We start from the raw sequence: 26,358 nt of genomic DNA, 5'->3' as shown, positions 1-26,358 counted from the left end.
AATCATATTGCGATGTAGGCATTGCTTCCTCTCACGTGATTTTCCCCTATTCATCTCAATTATCCCCCACCAAACTCACTGCACACTTTAGGGGGTCTGTTAAAACTCAATGGGCTCAGGGGAGGCGAGAGAGTCGCGGACTCCTGCTGTTACTTTACCTGCTGGTATAGCAGTTGCACAAGGTTTCTTTAGGAATACAAGTAATGTATATACTTTTTGATGTTAGATTTTGTAATATTTGCGTTGTTTTATCTTTTTTTCCTCATCTAATATTTTGAGTAGAGGCTGCCTTCCTTGTCTAATTGGAGGAAACGACCCTGATACTTATACAAATATATATATATATATATATATATATATATATATATATATATATATATATATTGGATTTTACCGATAGCAAGGTTGGACCACACTGGCCGATACTTTTTAATTAACTGATAGTTTTTAAAATGGATACTGACAAAAAACTAAATGGATACTGAAAAAACAAAAAAACCCAAAAAAAAAAACCATAGTAGTAGTAATGGTAATGGTAAATGTTGAAATTACCACACTCTAATAGGGCCCTATGAAATCTGTTAAATTCTTTCCTAAATTCCATTTTTTAAATTTCTAAATTCTGTTATTTACATTTTCTGGATTCAGTTTTTTACATTTTAATTTTACTCCACTCCTTTTTAATAGTTAAATTAAAGTTCATTAATCATAAAGTAAGTCTAATTAAATAAAATCATGAAACATATACATTTTCAAATCAATTTAATAAAAGTTTAACAAAAATTACATGATTAGGGCCCTATGAAATGTTTTATTTTTTCTCACCATTATTTTATTTTGTTACCAAATTCTGTTTTAGCATGTCTAATTATTTGAATGCATAAAACAACTTATTTATTTTTTCCTAAAGAAGCTTAATTTTTTCCCCCTCAAAAATTCTGTGTATTTAAATTTTTATTTCAACTCAAGGCATGAACTGTGAACTGTTGAACTATTGGGTGAACTAAATGTATTTATTTTAACAATGCAATAAGTTTTATATTATAGCTCTGTTAATGAAACCTACAGACTTTATTAAAGCCACAAAAAGACAAACAATTCGATGGAAATGCTCAATATACAATTGATTATGTACATTAACAATGATTCAGGTTGAAAATAAAATGTAATTTAATGGAAAACTATGTGAATGGCGCTCTGATGCGCAGCAGGATTTTCTGTCTGAAGTGTCTCGCTCTGTTCAGCGCAGCGTCACGTGACAAAACGCGGAAAACTATCGGCATGGATTTTTGCCGATAACCGATTGTTCCAGCAATCAACTATCGGTGCCGATTAATCGGTAAAACCGATAAATCATCGACCTCTAATATATATATAATCAAAACACATACTCTCGCAAGAGTACTGTAATTAAAAGATAAACTAAAATTTAAATAACTAATTACAGATTTAGGTTAAATTACCATGCCAGTCTTTTTTCTTTTAAGGGCAGCAGTAGCTCAAGCAGCAAATCAATCATCCTTAACAAAAGCTGTGGGACAACCCACAATTCAGCAAACATCTGAGAAACAAATCATAGAAAAACATTTATTCAACTTTGCTGCACTTTTTTTTTTTTTTTTTTACACAGACATTTAAAAATAACACATTTTAAAGCTGTAACTACAATACAGTGATGGTGTGAAACTGTGATTTTTGCTTAAGGTTATCATACCATAAAAATCTTATATTGGCCCATGTCTATTTTGAACTCTCATTCTGATGGTACCCATTCACTGCTCCATTGGTGAGCAAGTGATGTAATGCTAAATTTCCCCAAATCTGTAATACACAAACTCATCTACATCTTGGACAGCATGAGAGTAAATATGTTTACAGGAAAAAAAAGTTTTGGGGGTGGTGAACTATTGAACTATTGGGTGAACTAAATGTATTTATTTTAACAAAGCAGAGGAAAGCCAGTGCTGTGCCATGATCACCTCTGGTCCTGTCCTGAAGGACACTGTAGATATAAATAACACCAGTGAGATCCAGCTGGAAAGCTACTGCAATTGGACATTTGGTCCCTGATTGTTTGGAAGCAGTTGACATTTTGTTCTTCATGATAAGATGTTTTTCGAGTTGACCGGTTTGAATTATGGCTTGTAGGTGTAATAAATGGGTTATTTATTATAACCCATTTATTACACCTAAAAGCCATAATGTGATAATGCAGTAAATGTGAGAACATCTGTAAACTGCTTTGGTAATATTTTATTTATTTAGTGTTTTTGTCATGTTTGTATTTTATTGAGCTTGAGCCAGAAAAGGCTGGAATTTGTCGATAAGAAGATATACAGTATACAGTACAATAAAGTATAGGAACCTGAAAATTTGGATAAATACAATCATGAATCTGATAGACGCTTTTATGGATGAAATATAAATTAGAACCATGTTTTCACATGACTAGTCAGAGTTTCTAAAATGTCCGTCACAGTAGCCACCCACCCACTAACCAAAACACACCCTCTGTTTGTTGTCCCCTCTTTTCTATCTTCAACAAGATTTCTCGCTCTCTTTTTCTTTCCAGGGCCACTGCTCAAAATTTATCATCATCCAGAGGAGTGGAAACCCAAAACTTGAGCCATGGGGGATTATTACGAGATCCTGGGTGTGACGAAAAATACATCCCAAGATGATATAAAGAAAGCGTAAGTACTCCGTGTCATGGGCATCTATTTTTACACACCGAACACAGTAGAGCAGTAATGATAACAGTGACTGTGCAGCACAGGGGTTAGTTGATACTGTGCTTTTGAGAACTCTGCTCTTTGCTGCTTGTCTCTAATATCTGTTTGTCTCAATTCCTCGCTTCTGATGTTCTCTATAAAAAAAAAACAAAAAAAAAAAACCTTCAGCTCTCTATATTAATAACAAGGATTAAAGGGAATACAGTGTGTGGATAGATGGGGAGCAGACAGCTTTTAGTGATGCTTAGACACATTGTACCTCATGCCTTGTCAATGCCTTATTCATCTAGCTCCCTGGAAAGGGTGTTCTGTCCTTTGTTTGTCAGGTAAGCAAATGCCAATTGAATGCTGATTCTGTAGGTCACTGAATTTGCTGATGGTTAAGGGGTGGATTTCTAAAGCACAGAGCTATGGAGGGCAAACACTATTAAAAGATGTGCAAAGGACAAATCTGTTAGTGTATGGACTATGGAGTGTCTGGTTTAGACCATTGACCCTGCTGTATTCTGCTGGCTGGGTGTGTATCGCTGACTCGGGCCTAGTGTGTGAGATGCTGACCTGTTGTCACACCTACTGAAGTTGTATTGTGCAGCATGACCTGTATTGAAAGTAGTTGTTAAGAAGTGCTTGACTTTGTAATGCAGTGATGTGTAAGCATCATAAATAAGGACCCTGGAGTACTTTACAATGAACGTATTGATTTACATACGTCTTAAAGCAGTTATGTTTAACCCATAACACAATCTATTTAAATCTATTCTATATGTATGTAAAGCTGTTGTTTTCTACATTAAATAACACTCTGAGAATTACAGAGTGCCAAATTCCTTCAGATCTCAAACCTGTTCTAAACTTGTATATATAACACAACTTGCAAATGGAATGGGACAACTGTGTTAAGATGTTAAATGAAGTCAATCCAGTCCTGAATGAAACGTTTTAGCAAATTTTCTTATTGACTGTAGACATGACCAGACTGTTTACTAGGGCTGCGTAGTGACACAAATTTCATTATTCAATTCGATGTCGATTAACAAGCTTGATTCAATCAAATTCTAAATCAATATAGATTATTTTGTATATATATCAGGTACAGTGCATGGCACATTTTCTCAAGGAAAAAAAAATCTCTATAAAATCTACATGAGAGTCGGTTGGTATTACATTACTATAATACTGAAGATTAAAATGAACTGATTTGTATACAAACGCTTATTACACTTATTAAAAGTTTTTATAGTAATAACAATTATAATACTAACTTTGCATTTACAAAGTTATATTTCTAATCCAATTAGTTTTTTGAAATATAAACATTTTATATTACATTAAAACTTAATGGATTTATTTAACATAAATTAAATATTGAATAACAGTAAAAATTATAATCAATATGTTATATGGTGCATATATTTAGTGAAGTGCTCCTCTAGAGTTTATGGTCACCGAAGATATTTTTTCTGCAATTAAAGCGGAGGAGATGATCCGTTCAGGCACTTCTTGAACTGAGGCGCTGTAGCGATCAGTCACCACATTAAACAGCACCAAAACTGCATTTACTGTTTGAATATTGTAATAAAATGGAGAGAAATTTGTTACTTTTGATATGAAATAAAGTCTAAGCACAATGCTTATTGCGATTTTATATGTCTGCACATTTATGGTCAAAGCATATACCTTGGGTCTTGTGACTGGTCACCATTTCATAAAAGAAATGAATTCTCATCCCAAAAATAATTAATGGTTTTAATATTTAACTCCATTACATACATTACATCTATCTACATGCAGATTTTAGTTGGCAGTGTATCTTAAACTGGATTTTATTTAAGGAACCTCTTTTGCATTGTCCTTTCACCCTTAAGTTATCTTGTTTTAATAAGGGTGTGTGTGTGTGTTTTACAGGTACAGAAAAAAAGCACTAAAGTGGCATCCAGATAAAAACCCAAACAACAAAGAACAAGCTGAAAAAATGTTCAAAGAGATCTCGGAGGCATATGAAGTCCTGTCAGACGGTATTGCTATTTACATTTTTATTTTTTATTTTTTTATATGATTCCATCTCTTTTTGGAAAATGTACATTTTAAATTACTACTCTAAATTGTTACATTAAAGACTTGTTATGGAATGAATGTCCCATAGGATATTCACTTCATGCTGGTAGAAACAGCATAAAGCATAAAGAACTGTACCCAGAATGAGCTGGGATTAGTCTAATAAGACTCAACAGTTTGACTCATGTGAATGTTTTAAACATGTCGAGGCATGGCGCCTGTCCTCAGAATATGAAGACATTTGGCGCAAATATTAGTCACACTGTGGATTAAATCTTTACAAGCCAAAATATCTGTTAAAAAATGGCCAGTTACATTCGTCCCTGCTTGAGTGGTTTTAGTAGTAATGATCAACTTAACACATGTTCTAAACTATAGTTTTGGCACAGAACAGCCCCCTTTAATGGCTCAGATGTTGTCCTCTCAGTATGTTAATATTTTTTGTTTTTGTTTGTTTGTTAAAAGCTACAAATATTAGGTGAATGTGTGGTGGGAGGAGTGTGTAATTAATAGAAAACATTAATCAGTGTCTGATTTGAGTGAAACTAAAAGCAGCATTCTTTCGTACAGAAAACAAACGGAGACAGTATGATAAATATGGTAAAGAAGGCCTATCTTGTAGAGGTAAGTAAAGTTATTCCTGATTTATGTCATATTTTGACACGTTTACCTGTTTTTGAAAATGTGGTTTTCCTCTAATTATTACTTGTTGGAAAAGGAGGCCATTATGATGAGGATCTCATGGGAGGATTCACATTCCGAAATCCAGAAGACGTCTTCAGGGAATTCTTTGGAGGCCGAGATCCATTCGCAGATTTCTTTGGTAGGTGCATGTGTAATTTATTTTGATTACACAACAAAAATTACACATGGAATAGTAAAAGAGGACGTATAGAATTTTTAATAGCAAAACCACGTTTAACCCGCATCGTTTCAGAATAAAGTGGTTCTTGTCAGTGAAAACAGCAGTATGTAAAATTAGAACAAAATTCCCAAAGAAAGGAAATGAAGGTCATTTAATCTCTCACAGTGTCTCTGACATGGTTTGAGTTATAATTAGGTAATTAGGTTTTGCATGAAATTATTGGGTTCATTTGATGATTAGCTTTCTGTTAATCTACCATAACTATATTATTCACTAAAAATACTCTCTATAAATGTGCTCTTAACTTGAGTGTATATTATGGGAACATTTTTCTCACATTACTGAAAGCACTGTTTTATCTTTTATATGTCTGTATACATAAATACAATAATTTCACATCTGAGGCTGAGGCCCATTTTGGGGGAATGGGGGAAGCTCTGGAGTTTCTGTTTCAGAACAGGTGTTATCTCATACCCAAAAAAGTGGGGTAAGTCAAGCCTGTTTCTGAAAGAGAGGTATACCATGGTAACTTACTCTGTGAACTTCACCTGTTCAGGAGCAGGTTTTCTTCAGTAATCCCAGAGTTTCTTTCAGTCTCCTCCCCCTTTTTAAAGCTGAAGCATTGTTAGAATATCTCATACAGTCATTCATTGCACACATTTTACAAATAATAATTATTATTATTTTTCTAAGAATATGTAAGATGATACAGAACTCCTTAACCGGTAACTGAAAATACACAAGAATGAGGTAAAATCGTGTAGTTCTACATGAAGTCTACAGAATCAAACCCTGGCTTTTACTGAACATCACTGAGCTTCCTCCTGGAGCTCCCTCAGCCACTGGCCTTCCAGTGTTCATGCTCAGGCCATCTCCTCTGCATCTCTCAGAGGTGGTGGTGTAGAGCTTCTACTTTTATGAGCCTTTGCCTTCTTTTTGTTGGCAGAGTAGATATCAAGTGGTAATTTCAGTACCATAATTAGATGAGAAATCATCTAATTGTGTGAAAACAGCATTAGATATATGTGGAAAAAGCTGCTGCACATTGAAATAGACACTGAAGGATATTTTGTTATTTAAAGTAAAATTTCAAATGAACATAAGGGTCAGTAACTTGCCCTTCTGCCAGTTTTGACCTCTGTTATAAAAGTGATTAAAAATTAAACGTGCGATTTGATTTGAGCAGCAATTTTTATCCCATGCCAACTCTCTCTCCTTGACCAAAGCAGATGTATTTTTTTTATATATGCTCCTAGTCTCTGTATGCTTGCAGTATCATTTTCACTGGGGAAAAGTATGCAGATCTCTCTTTTTTGGGTGATGTTGTAGATTCAAAATATTGATTTAGCTGATGATCCCTTTGAAGATTTCTTTGGTGGTGGGCACCATTGCTTATGGCTTTTTATAGTCATGGTGCATGTGCATAACTCAGAGTTGGATGAACAAACTAAGATCAGCTGTTCTTAAACCGAAAACTCAGAGTTTCTCATCTCATGGTAAATCAGAGTTCACATTTTACTTTTTTTTTTTTAAATGTGAAGATTTAAAAAAATAAAATAATTTCCACATATAAAATAACAAAAGGTTTATAATGACTCAGAGTAAACAATTGAATTTCTGTTTTTGGGTTCTTAAAAGCATGAAAGCTGATTGAGGAGTTTATTAACTGTTAAAAATAGTGTTGTTGAAATGATCGTAGATAAGACGTATTAGTCATCTGTTAAACGCTGTGTTTCCCCATGCCTACTGACTCTAACTGCTGGGAGCAAATGGCTGAACGGCATGCGTGTAAAACATAGAGGCACTCTAAATATGGCGAGAGCGCTCAGACCAGCAAGGGGGACGAGAAGAGACTGTGCATCATCCACTAGGAATGTTCTCAGAAATAGCTTCCGAATAAAAGAGCAGCAAGAGAAAGGGAATGGCTAATAGCTCTAGGCCGCTATGAGAGAGAAAATGAGTGTATGTGTTCAACAGGTAGGTTTGTGTGCAAATATATGTTTATCTGTGAGAAATATGTCAACGTACTGAAATTTTCTAATTGGAATGTTTCAGGAGGTCCATCCTTGATGATAGAAGATCATTGGTGTTTATTTGTGTTTATGTAGCCATGACAAGGTTGGGGGTGGGTTAGAATAACTGAGTGTGTGTGTGCGCGCATTTGAAGATATCAGTCGTTGTTCTGCTTGCCAAATCAAATTACTTGTAGGAGATGGGAAAAGTTCATATGAAGGTGCCTGAAAATGGAGAAGCATTGATCTAGACATGTTTCAGCAGGCATAACGCTACATTGCAACACTGCTCCCAGAATTATGAGGATGAATAAAAATAGATCTTTACAGCCCCCATAAGCCTAGTATTTCCATGAACAGAGAAGAAAAAAATAAAATATGTAAACGTAATAAAAGCGCGAAAACGAATACTTGTGGGTTTGATCTCAGCATGAAGGGACCAGTGAGACATGAGCAGAGCACGTAGATCCAGGGAGATTCTCCCCCTTGTAACACCTGTATTGTAAGTCACTTCAGATAGAAGCATTTACTCCAAGACTTAATAATTGTTTGACAGCCACTGTATATTCACAACTTTCTTTAGACAAATTAATAAATTATGTCACAATGCATCATACATTTATCAGCTCTCAGGTGTGTTTCAGCTTCGTTGTAATAAATGGTATAGTAATTAATTACCTTTATTTAAAGGGGCATTGGCAATCTGGTTTTTCAGGAGATGATAATCTAGCTCTCTTGAAACAATGTTTCCTTACTCTGAGTGGCAGACGGCCAGAGTTGGTCAATAGATGGTATTTGGTGTCTAAAACAAGCAGATAGATCAAACTGGTGACCTTTTTTTTTTTTTATAGGCAAGCCAGTGGTTTTCAACCTTTTTGACTCAAAAAGCCCCTTATTGTCCAACACAACATTCACAAGGCCTCCCATATTAGCTAAGATGTTTTCTATGGTATTTCTGCTGTAAATATGACAATGCTGAGAGTTGTTTGGATATTAAATAACTGAATAATGATTCTTTTAGTGATCCAAGCAGTTTCATGATTTTATGTGTTTTTCAGTAAAAAAAAAGTAAGTAGTCACTGAAGAGAGAGGGGAGTTTTAGCAGTGGATGTGGTCTGTTTGAGTTCATGTATGTGTGGAGCTGAAAACTGAATCCTGATGGTTTTAGTCTGTGAAGAATGAGGCAAAATGGAAAGGGAGCGTAGGATTTGCCTAAAAATAACCGGTTAGTGGCACAGTACACAGGTAGCAGGATGTAGGTTAAATATTATAAAGAAATGTTTTTACCAAAATGTTGTCTGTAATACGATTGCATGTGTAAATTAAGTCAAGCTGGTTGCTTGATTTGTGAATGATTGTGGTGGTGAGCTGTGTTTGTCAGTCAATGTGAGGAATTTATTTTCGTTACTTTTTTCCCCTGTTTTTAATGGTCGATTTCAGAAAAGTATTTTTCCCCTCACTGTCTCCATCTTTAGATGCTGTAAATGGTTTCTCTAGTTCTGTAATACAATATTGTGCAGTTGGTAAATGGTTCAGTAGTAGATAAATTGTGCTTGTGGAACCACTTTATTCTAACATATTTTACACGTACAGCTATAATATTGTTTTATTTCTTTTGATTTAGCTGATGACCCCTTTGAAGATTTCTTTGGTGGTGGGCAGCGTCATAGGGGTGTGAGCAGGAGCAGAACGACAGGTTCATTCTTTCCTGGATTTTCTCCATTTGGTTCCCCCTTTTCTGGGTTTGACACAGGTATGTTAATATGTGTGTAGCCCCTGAAAATGACAAAAGGTCCTTCTGGGTATGACTGGTATACTGTGTATTTGAACATCGTCATCATTTCTGTAGGTTTCACCTCATTTGGCCCAATGGGTGGGGGTGGCTTCACCTCCTTTTCCTCCTCCTCAGTTGGTGGTGGTGGTGGTGGTGGAGGAATGGGTAACTTCCGATCTGTCTCTACATCCACCAAATTCATCAATGGAAAGAGGATCACCACCAAACGGTACCAAAGAACACATATATGCAGATTGCTCATAATCTGATGCTTTTTGACGAAGACTTTACTACAATGGTGATAATTGTACAGTTAATGTCACCTCAATCTACAGCTAACTTTTGTGTCATTACAGCATTGTAGAGAATGGTCAAGAGAGAGTAGAGGTAGAGGAGGACGGTCAGCTCAAATCTCTCACAGTCAATGGTAAGGAGCAGCTTCTCCGACTGGACAACAAGTGATCTCTGAACACTGCAGAAGAACATTCGAAACATTTAAACCCAAACATTCCTAACCAACCCTCCTAACCTGGCTGATGGCAACCAAAACACCTGCTCTCCACTAGTCAGTAACCCAGGAGGTCATGTGTGAAGCTTTTAAGTGGTGCTCTTGCCCTCTGTGCAGTGAATCGCAGATTTAAATGGTGAACTGTCATTCCAATATAAGCGTTTTTCCATTATATATATATATATATATAATTTTTTTTTTTTTTTGGTGGGGGGACAGGGGGCATTTATTCCTCCCAAAAACTGTAAACCTCAGTTTAACCAAGCACAATTAATTATTTTCTGTCAGCTGATGGCTATTCTTTTCATTGCCTAATTGAAACTGGAGCTTAACAGGTTGTATCTGCACTCTGCTGTAGAGCCATTTAACTGTTTAAATGCTAAAGTCTTAACCTCTCCACTTTGAAATATTTAATATGATCTAACCAGTGTTAGTAGCCACCATTTGTTTATAATATTAAGTTGATGAATAAATAGTTTGTCATTATCGCTTCACACCTAACTGCTGTATAACCTGAGACCTTTCCATTATTAAGAATAAATATTGTATGACTTTATATGCTGGACATTTTACTCTTTGTAAGACAAAAAGCTAATATGGACAAGTTTCAGGTTTAATAAATCTCACTTTCACCTGTTTGGAATGTTGCACTCACATTTTCTTTGCGTTGGTCTTTAGAAAACAATCTTAACTCCAATTTGTGTGTAGGTTTGTCTATTTGCTTGGCTGATGTATGTCTCATCCCAGCGCTTACACAAATTAAAATTAGTAAAACATTGCATTTCAATCTGCCTTTACATCACCTTATTGTTTCCACTAGCCTCTAAAATATCCACAAATGCATGTGCACATACTTCAGTGGCTTTGTTTGGTTTGTTTTGCATTGCTGATTTCAGGGCACAAAGACAAGATTTAACCTTTGATTTAACTGCAAGTTTATATAAAGAGCACTTGCTCCTGCAGTTTTGGACAGCCATGATGTGATAAGATCAAAACCTCAGCAGATGTTCATTCATTTAGACCTTGTGCTTTTCATATTGATGTGCATAGCTTCAATAATCTTCAAGATTGTAAACACAGTAGCTAGCATTAACCCATAATGAATTGATTTTTGATATCTGTCACACAGTGCCACTTGAAAGTTTGTGAACCCCTTGCAGAATCTGTTTAAAGGTAATTTTAACAAAATAAGAGATCATACAAGATTCTGCAAAAGGGTTCACAAACTTTCAAGTGGCACTGTATATATATATATTATTATGATTAGTGATTAGTGATTATGATATATATTATTATTATTATTTTTTTTTTTTTCTTAAGGTAAGTCAAAGGTGTTTGAACATGAGCAGATATTAATTTCTACAAAACCTGCATCAAAATACAAAGGAAAGGTTTTATGTGAGCCAAAACTTTTGGACGGTAGCCTATTTTTGCTTACTGTCCTCATTTTTTTCAGAGGGCATTTTACGACAGGAAGTAGATTAATATTATGACTGAAGACGTCATAAGCTAAAAGCTGTTCGGAGTTGTTCTGTTAGGTCTATTTGTTGTCCACTGGCGCCTCCTGTAGTCTAAATGTTGCGCAAACACCCTTTTCCATTTCCAGTTGGTCTTGCCTTGTCCTTTACCTTTAGTAATAGCTAAATAGACTCGACATTTGATAATGATGAATGTCCTTAGAAGGGCTGTTAACTTTGTTTCTGGAACGGTGTAATACCCACCGCGTATTGTCCACTGAAACGCAAAGGTAGTGTCTAATGACATTACAGCGCTAGAGGACGCCATTTCTTCAGTGATATCAAAACGTTTTTGGTCCGTAATATGTCGGTTTACAACAGGTTTAGAAAGATAAATGTAACAACTTTTTTTTTTTTTTAACACAAATGAGTTTGTTTAGAACATGATAAAATAACTATTATAAAATTAATGGTTCCTGTCCTCAATGCTGCAAGTCAAGCATAACGCTCTCTAGTTGTGAACGTTTACAATAGGCTATTTTGTACAGTATTGTTTAAATACATCACAGAAAGTTTGTGACATCAAAAGGAATATGTACATTTTTAAATGATAATTTTTCAAAGCCAGCCCTGTAAGTAAACAAACCAAGACTGTTGCTGATAAATGAAAGAAGACAATATAGACTATGGACAGACAAGTCTATGTAGACAAAAATAGATATTCATTTTTGCCCCCTTGTCTCTTTCTTTGATGAATGATCCAAATTTGATCAAAATGATCCACAACTGTGATGAAACCTGAAGCTGAAAACATCCTAATCCTGATGAAGAGTGTTTCCCTCATGTTTTACTGCTGTCCTCCCAAGGCTTATGAAAGATGGTAAAGATAGGAGTGACGGAAGAGGAAAACATGAGGTCAGCTCTGGGTTTGTGTTAGCTCCTGCTCCGATGGTATCTTACTGTCAGTGGGAAGTGTTTGCTGTTGTCTTTAGTCTCATTTAAAGATGGGGATGCTCACTTTCCTGGCTGTGTGAATGATTCTAGGTAAGATAGAATAGATGGAAGAGATCCAGTCTAATTTCTCAGTGATGGCCATCCATTTTGTTGTTGTTGTTTGTTTTTCATGTCACTTAAATACACACATGAAATCTGGATGTAGCATTTTTTTTTCAGCCACTGAAAACGTTGTATTTTAAGAACAATCTAAGCTCTATTCACAGTCAGCCATTATTAATTCTGTAAGCATCAGTGTCAGCAGGATACCAAGATAAAGTAGTAGTATTCAGCTGGTCATGTGACTTCAACATGGCAGTCCCCATGTAAAATAGAACAGCTTTAAAATAAGTGGGCTTTTATCCTTGTGTGTATACATAAACCTTTTAAAGCTATAGTTGGTATATTCTATCAAAATAAGCATACTCGTTATATTTATATATTCTATTCTCTATGTATAAAATACTTCTTATTTCTAAATGTATAAAACCTTTTTTAATGAGGAAAAATACTGAGTGCACCTTTAAGAAAACCAACAGAGAATTATGGTCATCATAACAAACCTCAAACAGAGTTTATGCCATTTGCAGCTCGAACAAAGCACGTTCTTTGAAACATAATTCTAGTTGAACTGTAATTTTAGTTGCTGTGGTAGGATACCAACTATAATAATATAAATAAATTACCCAACCCAATACTGTGCTATGTTTTCTACAACTATATGGTATATTATTCTACAATACACTGCAGTTATATCTGGTAAAAACTACAGTTATAACAAGTAAAAACTACAGTATACTACAGTATTTATTAGTACTACAGTATGCTGTAGCATTCATTAAAAGTGTTGTAAATACTATAATATATACAGTATAATACACTTTACTATAGTATGATTAAAAAAAACTACAGTATTTGCTATGAATTACTAAAGTTATATTACCAAAATATTTATTCCGCCACTGAAAGTAATTATATGATAATGTATTAGAACTTTCCATAACCACCATATAATAGTGTAGTCTAATAGCCTAGGCTACTGACCTCAAAGCAAGGACACTTTCCAAAAAAAAAAAAAAAAACACCTTGAATCCCCCTCCTTGAATACACCAGGCTTGAGAAAGCCTATCTGTTTCATTTCTTTATTTCCCCTCCATATTTAAAAAGCATGATATGATCTGTCCCGCTACCTTTCATGGACAGATAAATGCTGCTTGTTATTCAAAGCTTGACGAGGATGAGAAACCTTAAAGCCAAGGGTTTTGCTCCGCTGAGAGCTAGTTAGGGACACTTATTTTCCACGTATAGTCCCTCACTGGGGTTTAGGCACAGCGTCATGATTTGCTTGAATACATTTCGGAAAAGCGTCTGAATGTGTGTGTTTGCATGGAAGTGCGCCTTCCGTAATAAACTGCAAATTTACGGGGTCGCCAAGGCTACCTCGTAGTAATCACAAGTCCAGTCATACGTGCAGGCTGCTTTGACCAGGCTCGTTAGGCTTTGTGTCGACGATTGGGCCTCTTCTATCCTTTTCACAGTTTCTGTCATCTTTATCACTTCCTTCATCTTTCATTTTATGTGTCATTCTCTTTTGCTTTCTCCTCCTCTACTGATCCTTTATCTGTTTCTTTCTTTTCTATGCCAGGGATGGAAAAAGCTCAGGTTAGAGGTACATGAGCAAATTTCTATTGGTTTTGATTAGTTGGCTATACTAGAAAGTCTAGGAGGTTCTTTGCTCACATACTTGTTGGACGTTCCTGTCATATTTAGGAATATGTCACATTTCTGACAATAAGAAACTAGCCATCTTGCCTATGATGTAAGATATGTTATTCAACACATGAACTTTTCTCTGTGTAGCCTAAAACATTGTATTACAGACATTTATAGATACACATAATTGTAGGCTGTATGACTGAACCTGAAACTAACAAGGCTAACTATATTTAGAATAATTCATGTTTAGTAACCAACTTACTGAAACTGTCTTCTTTTCTACCACATTAAATGGTAATCGTACAAAATGATCAAAATCATCTCAGTTGTTTCCAGTCATAATCACTCTATATGTTGTGTATTATGCTAAATAAAAACAGTATAGTTAACATAAAAAATAAATTGTTCTGAGTAGGTTATCATTTAAAGCAATTAACTTGTTGATGTTAAAAGCTTTTAGAGAACCCATAGTACAAACCGTGACATTTCCCAGTCTCACCTTAGGCAGCTGCTGTTGTGGTTTAGGTCACGGTGATTCTTTTCTTCAAGCTCAAAGAAAAGGGTCTGCCAGACAACAAGAGAAGTGGTAAAGGCTTGTGGCTTGTCTTCTAAATGTATTCTATTTTTCATCTTTTCTTTGGGGGTTGTTGGTGGAGGAGGGTGTTGCAGCAGACTCGGGCCTTTTCCGGGATGAAAAAAGGTCCGGTAATTTGAGAAGCAACATCTGTCCCTTTTCTTCTCCTCTCTCCCCTTTAATTACACAACACAATAGCCACGAGATGTGCCCATAATCTGCAAGCATAATCAGCCTCTCTATTCTCTCTTTCGAGCCCATATTACGTACACTAATTCAATATAAATGTAAATTAACACGCAAAAAGAATAAAGAAATCTCAATCTATTTACATGACTAATCATAATAAACGCGTTCCACATGAAATTTTAATGAATGCATCACGATTATGGGCAAAAGGGGGTGTTGGGTGTCAGGCAAGAAGCGCTTTAGTAGCTGTTCAAACTTTTATTTTCTTTTACAGTTTTCTCATAGACATTTGTGTGTTTGTGGGGTGATGCACAATTGTCTGTAAATGGCAGGTTAAGTGTGTTATAAATAAATGTTTAAAACTGTGTTGTTAGTATCATTGGGGACATCATTTACAATAGTGCATATAGATTTTAATTTTTTATAAAGCACAACTAAACACAACTACCGTTGACCAATGTGCTGTACAAAATAAGTAACCATTAACAATTAAAAAAAAGACAATGTCACAAATAAAACTTCAAAACACAAGACAAGGCAAAGCAGATGCAATCATGAATAATAACCCAAATCAAATAAAAAAGATTTTAACCTAGATTTAAATTGAAAGACTTAAAAACCAATTAGAGCACTTTAAAATGAATCCTGTAGTGCACAGGTAACCAATGTAACGACTGAAGGACAGGGGAAATATGTTCACGCTTTCGAGCTACAGTTAGCCGCATTTTAAAGGTGGTTTGAGGAAGATTGACTGATCGCCAAATAACGAAAGTTACAATAATCATGCCTAGTGGTGATAAAAGCATGGATTATTCTTTCAAAATTATTAAAAATAGAAAGGACTTCATTTTTAACTTGGTTGACTTGTCTATCAACCTTTAAGGCACTGTACAACACCACACCCAGATTTTTCACGTATGGCTTTGCATAAGGTGCCAGAACACGAAGATGTAGATTTTTGTATGCTGTGTGTATCAGAAGGGGTAAACAACACAATCTCTGTTCTACTCTCATTTTAGGGACATCCATGCTTTAACATCCAATTGGCAGCTGGCCAATGGGTCTAATCCATTCTTATGTTTCAAATGAAGATATATGTGTGTCATCTGTATACAATGATAACTTGTATAAGTTATAGATCCGAGGGGAAGCATATACAAGGAAAATAACATGGAAGCTAGAATAGAGCCTTGAGGGACCCCACAGGTCAAAATTATATAAGAAGAGTGAAATTTGCCACTATTAACTACCAGGAAAAACTTCTAACTCGAGGCATATGTTAATCAAATTTAAAAGTGTCTGATTACATAGAACACTTGTTTAAATAACTGCGAGGGAATAATATCTAAGGGTGAACCAGTTAGTTTGAGAAAGTGAAAGTGAAGTGAGATTCAGCCAAGTATGGTGACCCATACTCAGAATTTGTGCTCTGCATTTAACCCATCCGAAGTGCACACACACAGAGCAGTGAACACACACACACTGTGAGCACACACCCAGAGCAGTGGGCAGCCATTTATGCTGCGGCACCCGGGGAGCAGTTGGCAGTTTGATGCCTTGCTCAAGGGCACCTAAGTCGTGGTATTGAAGGTGGAGAGAGAACTGTACATGCACTCCCCCCACCCACAATTCCTGCCGGCCCGGGACTCGAACTCACAACCTTTCGATTGGGAGTCCGACTCTTTAACCATTAGGCCACGGCTTCCCAATCGTGAGTTTGAGTTGGGTTGTTTAACAATGTCATTTATTAAAAGAAAGTTAAATAAACCTAACTTACTAAAGGCACCTGTATATTTTAAATGGCCTGCAGGATCACCAGAAACCAATTTGTTGGTACTGTACATTATGTCTGATCTCAGATCTTATTAATAAAAAACTGGCAGAACCACTCACACGTAGCTACTGACTTTGTAGGATACACACATACAGCATTGATGTTATTAAAAAGGGTTCTAGGATCATTATTATTTTGGTCTATGAGTCGTAAAATAGTCTGATTTGGCCACTGTCATCGCCTTCTGATACTTAATAAGAGAATCCTTTAACATTTCATAAGAAATCTGTAGTTTGTCCTTTTTCCATTTCCTCTCGGCCCTTCTAAAAGCCTGTTTCAATGTCCAAGTGGTATTATTCTACTATGGCTCAGGAGTTAACTTGTGATGTTTAGTCTTCATTGGCCACACAATCCAAAATTGTAGTGCCAAAAGAGTTAAACCTATAAAGCAGTTAATTAGGACTGAACTCAGATGACGCGAGAGCAGTAGAATGGGAAAACTCCTCAAACAGTGAAGAAAAAGAAGCAGAGGTAGCTGCAGTTATCCTCCGCGTCAGGTGAGTCAATACATGAGGTTTTGCAGCATTCAATGACAATAGCGTGTTGAATATGATAGAAGAATTGTGATCAGAAAAGCTGTGGTTGCATATCTCAATATCACCCACAGAGAATCCATGAGACATTATTAGATCAAGAATGTGCCCATGTATATGAATAGTTCCTTTAACAAGCTGCACTAAATCAAAGGCTTCTACTCGCCTGATAAAGACTTTTGCAAGTGAGTTTTGGGGGCAGCATATGTGAAGTTAAAATCCCGAATAATTAATAACTACCAAAATTGGGGATGATTTCCCTCAAGAAATCTGAGAATCAGTGTGGCTTTGGAGGCCTGCACCACAGCAACAACTAATGGAGTGTCCGAGTACAACACAAGCAACTGCAAATCAAAACTTTTATATGTAGTTCTTTGTATAGTCCGACACTGAAAACATTATTTAAAAAGTCTGTTGAATATAACCCAAAATAACTGAGAGGTCACGATGGTAGCTTTACCTATTTTGATTCTTAGTACTGAATTAAAATGTCATCTTGCTAAATAACATATTCATTAAGTTGAAACAAAAAGCAGATAAAATATTGTAGGAACTTAATTCCTGGTTGAACTGATATCTGAGCTGCAACAAAAGTATTTAAGGTTCAAAAAAAGATCATAGTTTGAATGTAAACAGTAAATAGAAAGTAAATCTGATATATACATATAGTCAGCTGCAAATATGTCTTGATCCCCAAAAAATTCTTACAAAACGTTTCTCAGTGGTTTACAGTAGTATCAAATGTACTTAAAAACATACCAAAAGTTTACCAAAGTTTGACTCCAAGAAAGGCCCTGTTTTTTCCTTAAAATGACCATTACTCCTTTGTATTCCTCCTAGACCAGAAATATTGGTGCCTGATACATGTTTTTGCCATGTAATATTCTAATTAGCATATTTGCATGATACAGTAGATAAGTGATTACAAGTCCAATTATATATTAAAGCAATTGGTTACAAGCATATTTATGGGGAAAATATGTACAATTTCCCTTAAGTACAGGTACATGTAAAAAAATAAAAAAGAATATAATGGAAAAGTTCTTTATTTTTTTGTAATTTAATAAAAAAAAAAAACCTTTTTATATTCTACATTCATTGCACATGCACAAACTGAAAAATGTAAAGAGTTTTTTGTTTGAGTTCTGATGGTTACGACTTACAGCTTCAGTATCTCAAAAAATTTGAATATTTCCTCAAAGATCAATCAAAAAAAGATTTACAAAACAGAAATGTTCAAGATCTCCAAAGTAGATTTAATTATGCACTCAATACTTGGTTGGGGCTCCTTTTGCAATTACTGTCTGTGGCACTGCAGGTTGCTTTGATAGTGGCCTTCAGCTCCTCTGTATTGTTTGCCAGATGTTACTTATCTTCCTCTTCACAATAACCCATAGATCAGGGATAGTCAACTTCGGTCCTGGAGGGCCACTATCCTGCAGAGTTTAGCTTCAGCCCTCATAAAAACTCACCTGCCTGTTTCTATCTAGTAATCCCGAAAACACTGATTGCCTTGGTCAGGTGTGTTCAATTAGGGTTGGAGCTAAACTCTGCAGGACAGTGGCCCTCCAGGACCGAAGTTGCCTATCCCTGCCATAGATTCTCTGTGAGGTTCAGGTCTGGTGAGTTGGCTGGCCAATCAAGCACAATAATATCATGGTCAGCAAATCACTTGGAAGTGGTTTTGGCACTGTAGGTAGGTTGTGAGGGTTTTGCACTTTGTTTTATGTTTTGTTTCTTGTGTCTAGTGTCAGCACATGGCTTTGTTAATTGTTTTCTCGGCCATGTGCTCCTTTAGCCCCTCCTCCTTGTTTCCTTTTTACCACACCCCCTTGTTAGCCTGGTTAGTCTTATTGTGCTCACCTGTCCCTCATGTATTTTCCTCCTTATTTATAGTGCCCTTTACTCTTTTTTGTTTGCTGGTCTGTAGTCATTCTCACCCTCTCTGTCTCTGTATGTGGCTGAATATGTGTCCGTGTCTCCTTGTCTGGTTGGTCTTGTGCCCTTGTCTAGTCCTTGTAGTTCTATGTTTTTGTCTTTCTCCTTGTTTTAGTCATTTGTTTGTTCTTGCTTTTGGCTTTTATTTGTAATATTTATTTGGTTTTTCTAGTCTTGATTCTTGGTTTTGTTGGATTATTTTCTAAATTGGTTAAACTGGTAATTTCTTATCCTGTTACTTAACCTTTTATTAGTTCATTGGCTTATATCTTTCCTTGTCTTGAATTTAATTTGTGTTTTTGTGGAGCTTTGTCCTGTCTAGTCTTGTGTTCGAGTTTCTGACCTGTCCCCGTGTGTCCTGCCCCAGTTCTACCTACCTGGCACTTGGTATGTTTCAGAGTCCATGGTCAACAAGTGTCTGAGCTTTGCTCTATGGTGCCTTTTGTGGTCTTCTCCATCAGCCTGGTTCTGCTGTCCCCTCTGTTGCCAAGTATTCTGCCAGTTGTTTCCTGAAGCTTTCCCAGTGGCCTCCCCTAGCTGTTCCTGTTTACTGTTTTCCTGTTGTGCTATCTATTGTTCACTTCACTACCCTCTAGTATCAGTCTGTTTTGTCAATAAAACCTTAGTACCTCACACTGAAATTGGGTCATCCCTCCTAGATCCCTGACATAGGTGCTAAATGCCTGCTGCAAAATTAAATCAGCATCTCCATTAAGCTTATCAGCAGATGGAAGCATAAAGTGCTACAAAATCTCCTGGTAGATGGCTGCATTGACTTTGGACTTGATTAAACATAATGAACCACACCAGTAGACGTCACGGCACTCAAATCATCACTGACTTCAGAAACTTCACACTGGACTTTGGATTCTGTGCCTCTCCAGTCTTCCTCCAGACCTTTAATTCCAAATGAAATGCAAAATTTACTTTCATCTGAAAAGAGGACTGTGAACCACTGAGCAACAGTCCAGTTCTTTTTCTCCTTGTTTTTTTTTTTGGTTCAGGAGTGGCTTGGTTTTAGGAATGTGACAGCTGTAGCCCTTTTCTTGAAGATGTCTGAGCGTGATGACTCTTGATGCGCTGACTCCGGCTTCAGTCCTATCCTTGTGAAGCTCTCCCAAGTTCTTGAATCTGCTTTTCCTGACAATCTTCCCAAGGCTGATGTCATCCCTGTTGCTTGTGCACCTTTTCCTACCACACATTTTCCTTCCAGTCAACTTTCTATAAATATATTTTGATACAGCACTCTGTGAACAGCCAGCCCTTTCAGCAATGACCTTCTGTGGCTGACCCTCCTTGTGGAGGGTGTTGATGATTGTCTTCTGGACAACAGTCAAGTCAGTAGTCTTTCCAATAATTGTGGTTGCATGTTCTGAACTAGCCCAGGAGGTACCCAGTATTTATACTCATAATTAATAAAACTAATCAAGCTCAAAATGGAATATTCAAATTTTTTGAGATACTGAATTTATTTTCCTAAGCTGTAAGTCGTAACAAACAGAATTAAAACTCTTGAAATATTTCTGTTTGTGTGCAATGAATCTAGAATATACAAAAGTTTACTTTTTTAATTAAATTACAAAAAATAAAGAACTTTTCTTTTTTTTTAAGTAGTCAAGGATGAATTTTGTTTGAGCAAAATGGTATACACTGTGCTGCCAAAAACATTACAATGAGTCAAGCAATATCAAATGTCAGTATTCTCTTCTACCATCTTCTGAATTGCTGAAAATTGTGAATTTAGTTTTGTTGGGTTTAGTATAATGCCACCTTTATACTCTAAAACATCTATAGAGGATGCCTTACATATGTACTAGCTTATTAAAATTGAAATGAGTGACATTTTAGAGGTTTCACACACAGGCCTCTGTTCAGGCTAATACAGGGTTGTTTATGATCAAAGTTATGATCAAAGTTATACAACTCCAATTTAAGTTACTTTTGGGTGCAATAACTTTTACATCGAATGCCGCCCTCTGCCGCCATTGGCTAAGGTATCCCTCTTGAATCACCCCTGCACCTCCACACACCGCTAAATATGATTTTCCCCCCGGTGCCTTCCCAACACCATTGTGCTAGACTTCTGTCAATCTGACAATGCCTAATGCCATTGGACCAGAGCATTCTCAATCACTGCCTGATTCGCTGCCCATTGTTGCCTGTAAATTTGATAATGCTCAACAGCACTGGATCAGAGTGCTATCATTGCTTTGGCAGTGTAAAGCCTTTTACCATGCCAAAAAACCTACTGGAATCTGAATCTGCCAATCTTTGACATCAATGTGGAGTTTTTCAAATGACTCGACCACAGACCAGATCTCTGTTAATATGGTACGTAAATACTCAGTAATATATTTTGGAGTTCAAGTTATTATATGTAGCTAGTATGAGTAACAAAATGCGTTCCCTGTGTCCAGGTTTGACCGTAGTAATAATGCAAAAACTGACACTTCAAATCAACCTTCTAATGTCAACTTTTACTAAAAATGTTCTTTAATAGACTAAATATTGTATATACCCCAAAAAACATAATCTAATACAAGTAATTAACTTTGAAAATGTTCCCAGCAACTATGAAATACACAGCCTTCTTTATATATTTAATTGTAGGGCTGTACAGCCGTGTAGTGGTTACACCATGGTGCATAATTTAGGGTAAATATCTAGCAAACATTTGGTACTGAAAACTCCCCTTAAAATAAAAAATGTTAGAGACAAAAATATGATTGAACTAATATATATATATATATATATATATATATATATATATATATATATATATATATACACACACACACACACACACACACACACACACACACACACACACACACACACGCCCACATCCATCCATAGTCAAAAGTTCCTCTTCTGGTAGAATAAAAGTGAACAAACTGAACAGGAGGACTTTGAACAGAAATGGAAAACTACTCGCCCCAAATATATTGTAATATCAAAATGTATTATTTCAGGGTAAATCCAATAAGAAACAAACTCAATACTGTATTATACCAAACAACCAGAAACAACTTTTGACTGAACAATTTGGGGAATTAAAGGGTAAGTTCACCAAAAAAGGAAAATTAGCATGTGCTTTACTCATCCTAGAGTCATCCAAGATAGGTGTATATATCTTACTTCTTTCAGACAAATCCAGTCGGAGTTATATTAAAAATTGTCCTGGCTATTCCAAGCTCTATCATTGCAGTCATTGGGTGTTACAGTTGAACAGTCCACAAGTCGTCAAATAAAGTGCACACATTCATAATAAAACTTGCCGCACTTGGCTCCAGGAGGTGAATAAAGGCCTTCTGTAGTGAATCCGTGTGTTAGAAAAATATCCAAATTTCAAACATAAACACTTTTCTATCACTTCCTTTATCTGTCATATGCGGAAGCAGTTCCAGCGGATGTCGTAGTACTTCGGTGTTGCGTGATTAGTGATGAATGCGGAGAAAGAACAAAACAAAACGACAGTCATGAATTAGAATACAAACTGAGAATTTGCTAAGAAAAATGTTGGAGGATTTCGATATAGACCAAGAGGAGACAGGTTTTCCTTCAGTAAAGTAAGGAAACTTCTTGCTTCCTTTGCTCCTATAAATAAACTCAGAGGTGGTGCTGTTTATTATGTTTGAAATATGGATATTTTTCTTACAAAAACAGATGCATTCACTACAGTATGTCTTTATTCACCACCCTGGGACGTTTATTATGAATGTGCGCACTTTATTTGACGACTTGTGGGCTGTTGCAACACCTGCAACACCTGCTGACTGCAATGATAGATTTTGGAATAGCCCGAACAATTTTTTATATAAATCCGACTGGATTCGTCTGAAAGAAGAAAGTCATATACACATAGAAAGACTCAAGTGTGAGTAAAACGCAAGCTAATTTTAATTTTTGGGTAAACTAACCCTTTGTAGCATTACAGCATTGTAGTGGCAAGGCGATTTTTTTGTTTAAATCTAATAACTTTTGATTAGAAGCAGAGGCTATTCAAGCAGAATACATACATGCAATCAACTCAGTTTCATCCTGAATGGAGGTAGTATAGCATAAAATAAGCTTTCATGAGGAAGGAATTTAGAAAGTAATGTTAAAGCACTATAATATAGATTATACTGATTGTGTCTTTCTAAAACAAGCAATATTCCTTATGTGTATGCTTTTGGGACATTTCAGGAATTCAATAACAACCAACCTGATCATGTTTGTTGATCATTTATGGTTCTAGGTGAGCACTGATAGATATTTCACATGAATGAAACATTAAACCCAGTTTATTATAAACTGCTAATGTTCCATAGCATATCGTTCCACAATACGTTGCAGTGATTAAATTAACATAATTCATGAAGGTTGACAAAATGATTGATTGTGCATTGAATATTATCATCACAGATTATTAAAATGGAGTAGACTTTGCAGTTTTGTGTCTTGTTGTGTGTGTGTCAGTACACTGATGTCATATTTTTCTCAAAAGCAATGCAGAAAAATATGAGAAAGAATTTGTGCCCTGAAGCAAAGGGGATGATGTTAGATTTTAAATAATTAAATAAATAATTGCCCAAAGATCATGGCAGTGCTTACATAAACAATGTCGATACCAGGAAACACAATATCAAGCTTCCTTCTGTTTGGGTTTGTTTGTACTATTTATTGTGTAACTCTTTATTGGGTTTTTCGGTTTTGTGTTTAAATAATAATAAAGTGTACAGGAGGTTTCTGTTGTTGTTGATAATTTGTTTTTAAAAAATTGCATATTAAATAGCAAATAAAACGAGGAACACACTCCTCTCCCATGGCTCTCGGCCCCGCCCCACTCCTCACATTCTCATACTCCAAAAATGAAAAATACTCACCAGTATTCTAAAGATGAATAGGTAAAAATAAATAAATACTCTAAAGACTGGATTATATTAGAGTGTGCATTCGAAGTTAAATTATAATAACATTTCATAGAATTCATCTGATCTGTGTCTGGTCTTGCTCACAGGTATTTCTGATGACAATGCATTGGAGGAAAGCCACAGACAGAATGCCCTCACTGGCACTGGCCCAAACAACCGTTACCTCCGAGATGTGACCCAGAACCCTTCAGAGAAGAAGAAGGAGGAGGAGGAGGAGGAGGATAGAGGCCTGCAGAATCTGGGACTTGCCAGAGGTTTGTGTTCCAGCAGGATGCTGTGCCTGTAGGATAAAGGCCAGGATCAGAGGAGCAGAGCTGTTTCATGCAGAGATTGTCAAAAAGATTGTCTGTTTTGTATTTTTCCAGGTTGCATGAGTGAGTCAGGTATTAAAAGGTATGATTTGTCAGCGTGGTGGAGAGGGCATCAACTTGATCATGAAATTTATTTCAGCAGGCAACTTTTATAGCTAATACAATGTGCTTTTAACTGCTTCAAGCACTCCAGTATCTGGAAATACCAAATTTCCAAATGGGCTCCAACAAAAACATTCCAGTGGAGTTAATGATTTAAAGTGATTGAATTCTTCTCTTTTGTGAGCCACAGTTAATGTCTATAACAATTAGAAGGATGTTTTCAAATATGAGTCAAGTTGGAAAGTCAAAGCTCATCAGATTTTCTTGTAGTAACTCATTTACATTTTTTTTGTAGGGATTTTTGACACCAGGAGAAAGAAACTATTGATGAAGGATTCAGACAGCAAAAAGAAGCGGATGCCAAGAATGGCTCCTCGCATTGGGGTGTGGTTTTAACAATTTTTACAATATATGAACATATATTTGTGTTGTCTTTACTATTAATTTTCTAAAAAAAAGGGAATATATATATAAAGACAAATGACTATTAAATACTGTCAAACATGCTCAAATTATTGTTTTTATTTGCATACATAGAAAGTTTATTTCTCAGTGTTCTGTTTTGACATGTTGCATTCATCTAGAGTTGTTAAGTCAGTAAGACCAACTAAAGAGTTGCAGTCACATCAGCTCATTGTAACTATTTTCTCCATTCTATTTTTTTTTCTTGGATGAAGAAATTTAACCAACCATATGATTTAATCACATGGCGATACATCACCATGCATGTAATGCAAATTATCTTTCATTATCCTGATTAAATATATAAAAAAGCAACCACTCACTGTTTTATTCATGGTTTTTAAGCATATTGTAGGACATTCCCCTACATTAATGAAAACAGGCAATCTGAGAGAGAACCTAAACACTTCACTCATAGCATAATTAAACCCAACTGAAATACATTTATTCATGTTTTATAGCCCTAATATACCTGTTCATTATTCTTTAAAATGATGTTCAGGTTACTCGCATGTCTGTTTTCAGCACTTTGATATATTTTTGATGAAGAAAATAATTCATAAAAGTGGGGCACTTTAAAGTTTGTGTTTGCCATAGATTTGGCGCTTTATACATTTTGTTTTAGAAGATGGAGCACAAACTCAGGAATGATATATTATGTAAAATGCTTGAAAGCATAAATGTGGACGTGACAAATAAGAGATAGATTGATGAGGGAATATAGAACAGGTCGGACTGCTGCACTGAGATAGGAAAGAGAGAAGGACAAGGGAGAAAAAGATTTTTGAATTATTCATTCACCAATGTGAGAGAACATGTTTCACCAGCCTGCCTTTTGATCCAGTCTTAAGCACTGTATCAATATTTCAGAGAAAACTCCAGATGTGCTATGTCCTTTCAGAACTTGGAGCATGGCTTTAATTTTACCCCGACTACTGCATATATGTGTTTTGTTTTGTTTTTTCAATATGAAACCCTTAAGAAGGGAATAAAAATGAAGCCCTACAAAGACACATTTTTAGTAATAGACATGAAAAAGTTTCTACTCTGATGTGTTATAGTCAATTTTTTCTGATGCTTTATGCATTATTTGATGATGAAGATTTTAGCTGTTAAATGGTAGTGGTGTGAACTGAGGCAGTTTTAATAGAGAACTTTTCAAAGGCATGAATATGTCATGCTCTACAGCAATAACTAATAAATTGTGTTTTGGGGGGAAAACACTCAACACAAAACATTTTAACCAGAAAATGGCTTGTTGTTTACTTACAGCTGTGAGGTTTTTCTTTGTAATATTGACAAAAAAAAACAACTTATTTCTGAAACATGTATGTCTAGTTATTTCTTCCTTTTTTAAGCGTACACCAAATAAAGCCTGAAAGTCGCA

At 35.8% G+C, this 26,358-nt stretch overlaps 1 protein-coding gene across 2 annotated transcripts in view; it reads left to right on the top strand.

Annotated features, from left to right (window-relative positions):
* Positions 1–25,942, top strand: part of LOC132107262 (dnaJ homolog subfamily B member 6-like) — a 33,040-nt gene extending 7,098 nt beyond the window's left edge. The window contains exons 2-10 of one of the 2 annotated variants that reach the window (XM_059513499.1): positions 2,573–2,693; positions 4,638–4,747; positions 5,358–5,411; positions 5,506–5,610; positions 9,289–9,417; positions 9,514–9,667; positions 9,795–9,865; positions 24,183–24,350; positions 24,805–25,942. In XM_059513499.1, the coding sequence (XP_059369482.1) occupies positions 2,629–2,693; positions 4,638–4,747; positions 5,358–5,411; positions 5,506–5,610; positions 9,289–9,417; positions 9,514–9,667; positions 9,795–9,865; positions 24,183–24,350; positions 24,805–24,905 (957 nt within the window). In that variant the 5' untranslated portion in view covers positions 2,573–2,628 and the 3' untranslated portion in view covers positions 24,906–25,942. Of the gene's footprint in view, positions 1–2,572; positions 2,694–4,637; positions 4,748–5,357; positions 5,412–5,505; positions 5,611–9,288; positions 9,418–9,513; positions 9,668–9,794; positions 10,584–24,182; positions 24,351–24,804 lie in introns of those variants that run through there. The other variant, XM_059513506.1, reaches the window with a different exon arrangement.
* The last annotated feature ends 416 nt before the right edge of the window (positions 25,943–26,358 follow it).

The sequence above is a fragment of the Carassius carassius genome, chromosome 2 (genome assembly GCF_963082965.1).
Source record: "Carassius carassius chromosome 2, fCarCar2.1, whole genome shotgun sequence".
Lineage (NCBI taxonomy): Eukaryota > Metazoa > Chordata > Actinopteri > Cypriniformes > Cyprinidae > Carassius > Carassius carassius.
This window is presented reverse-complemented; position numbering and strand designations above follow the sequence as displayed.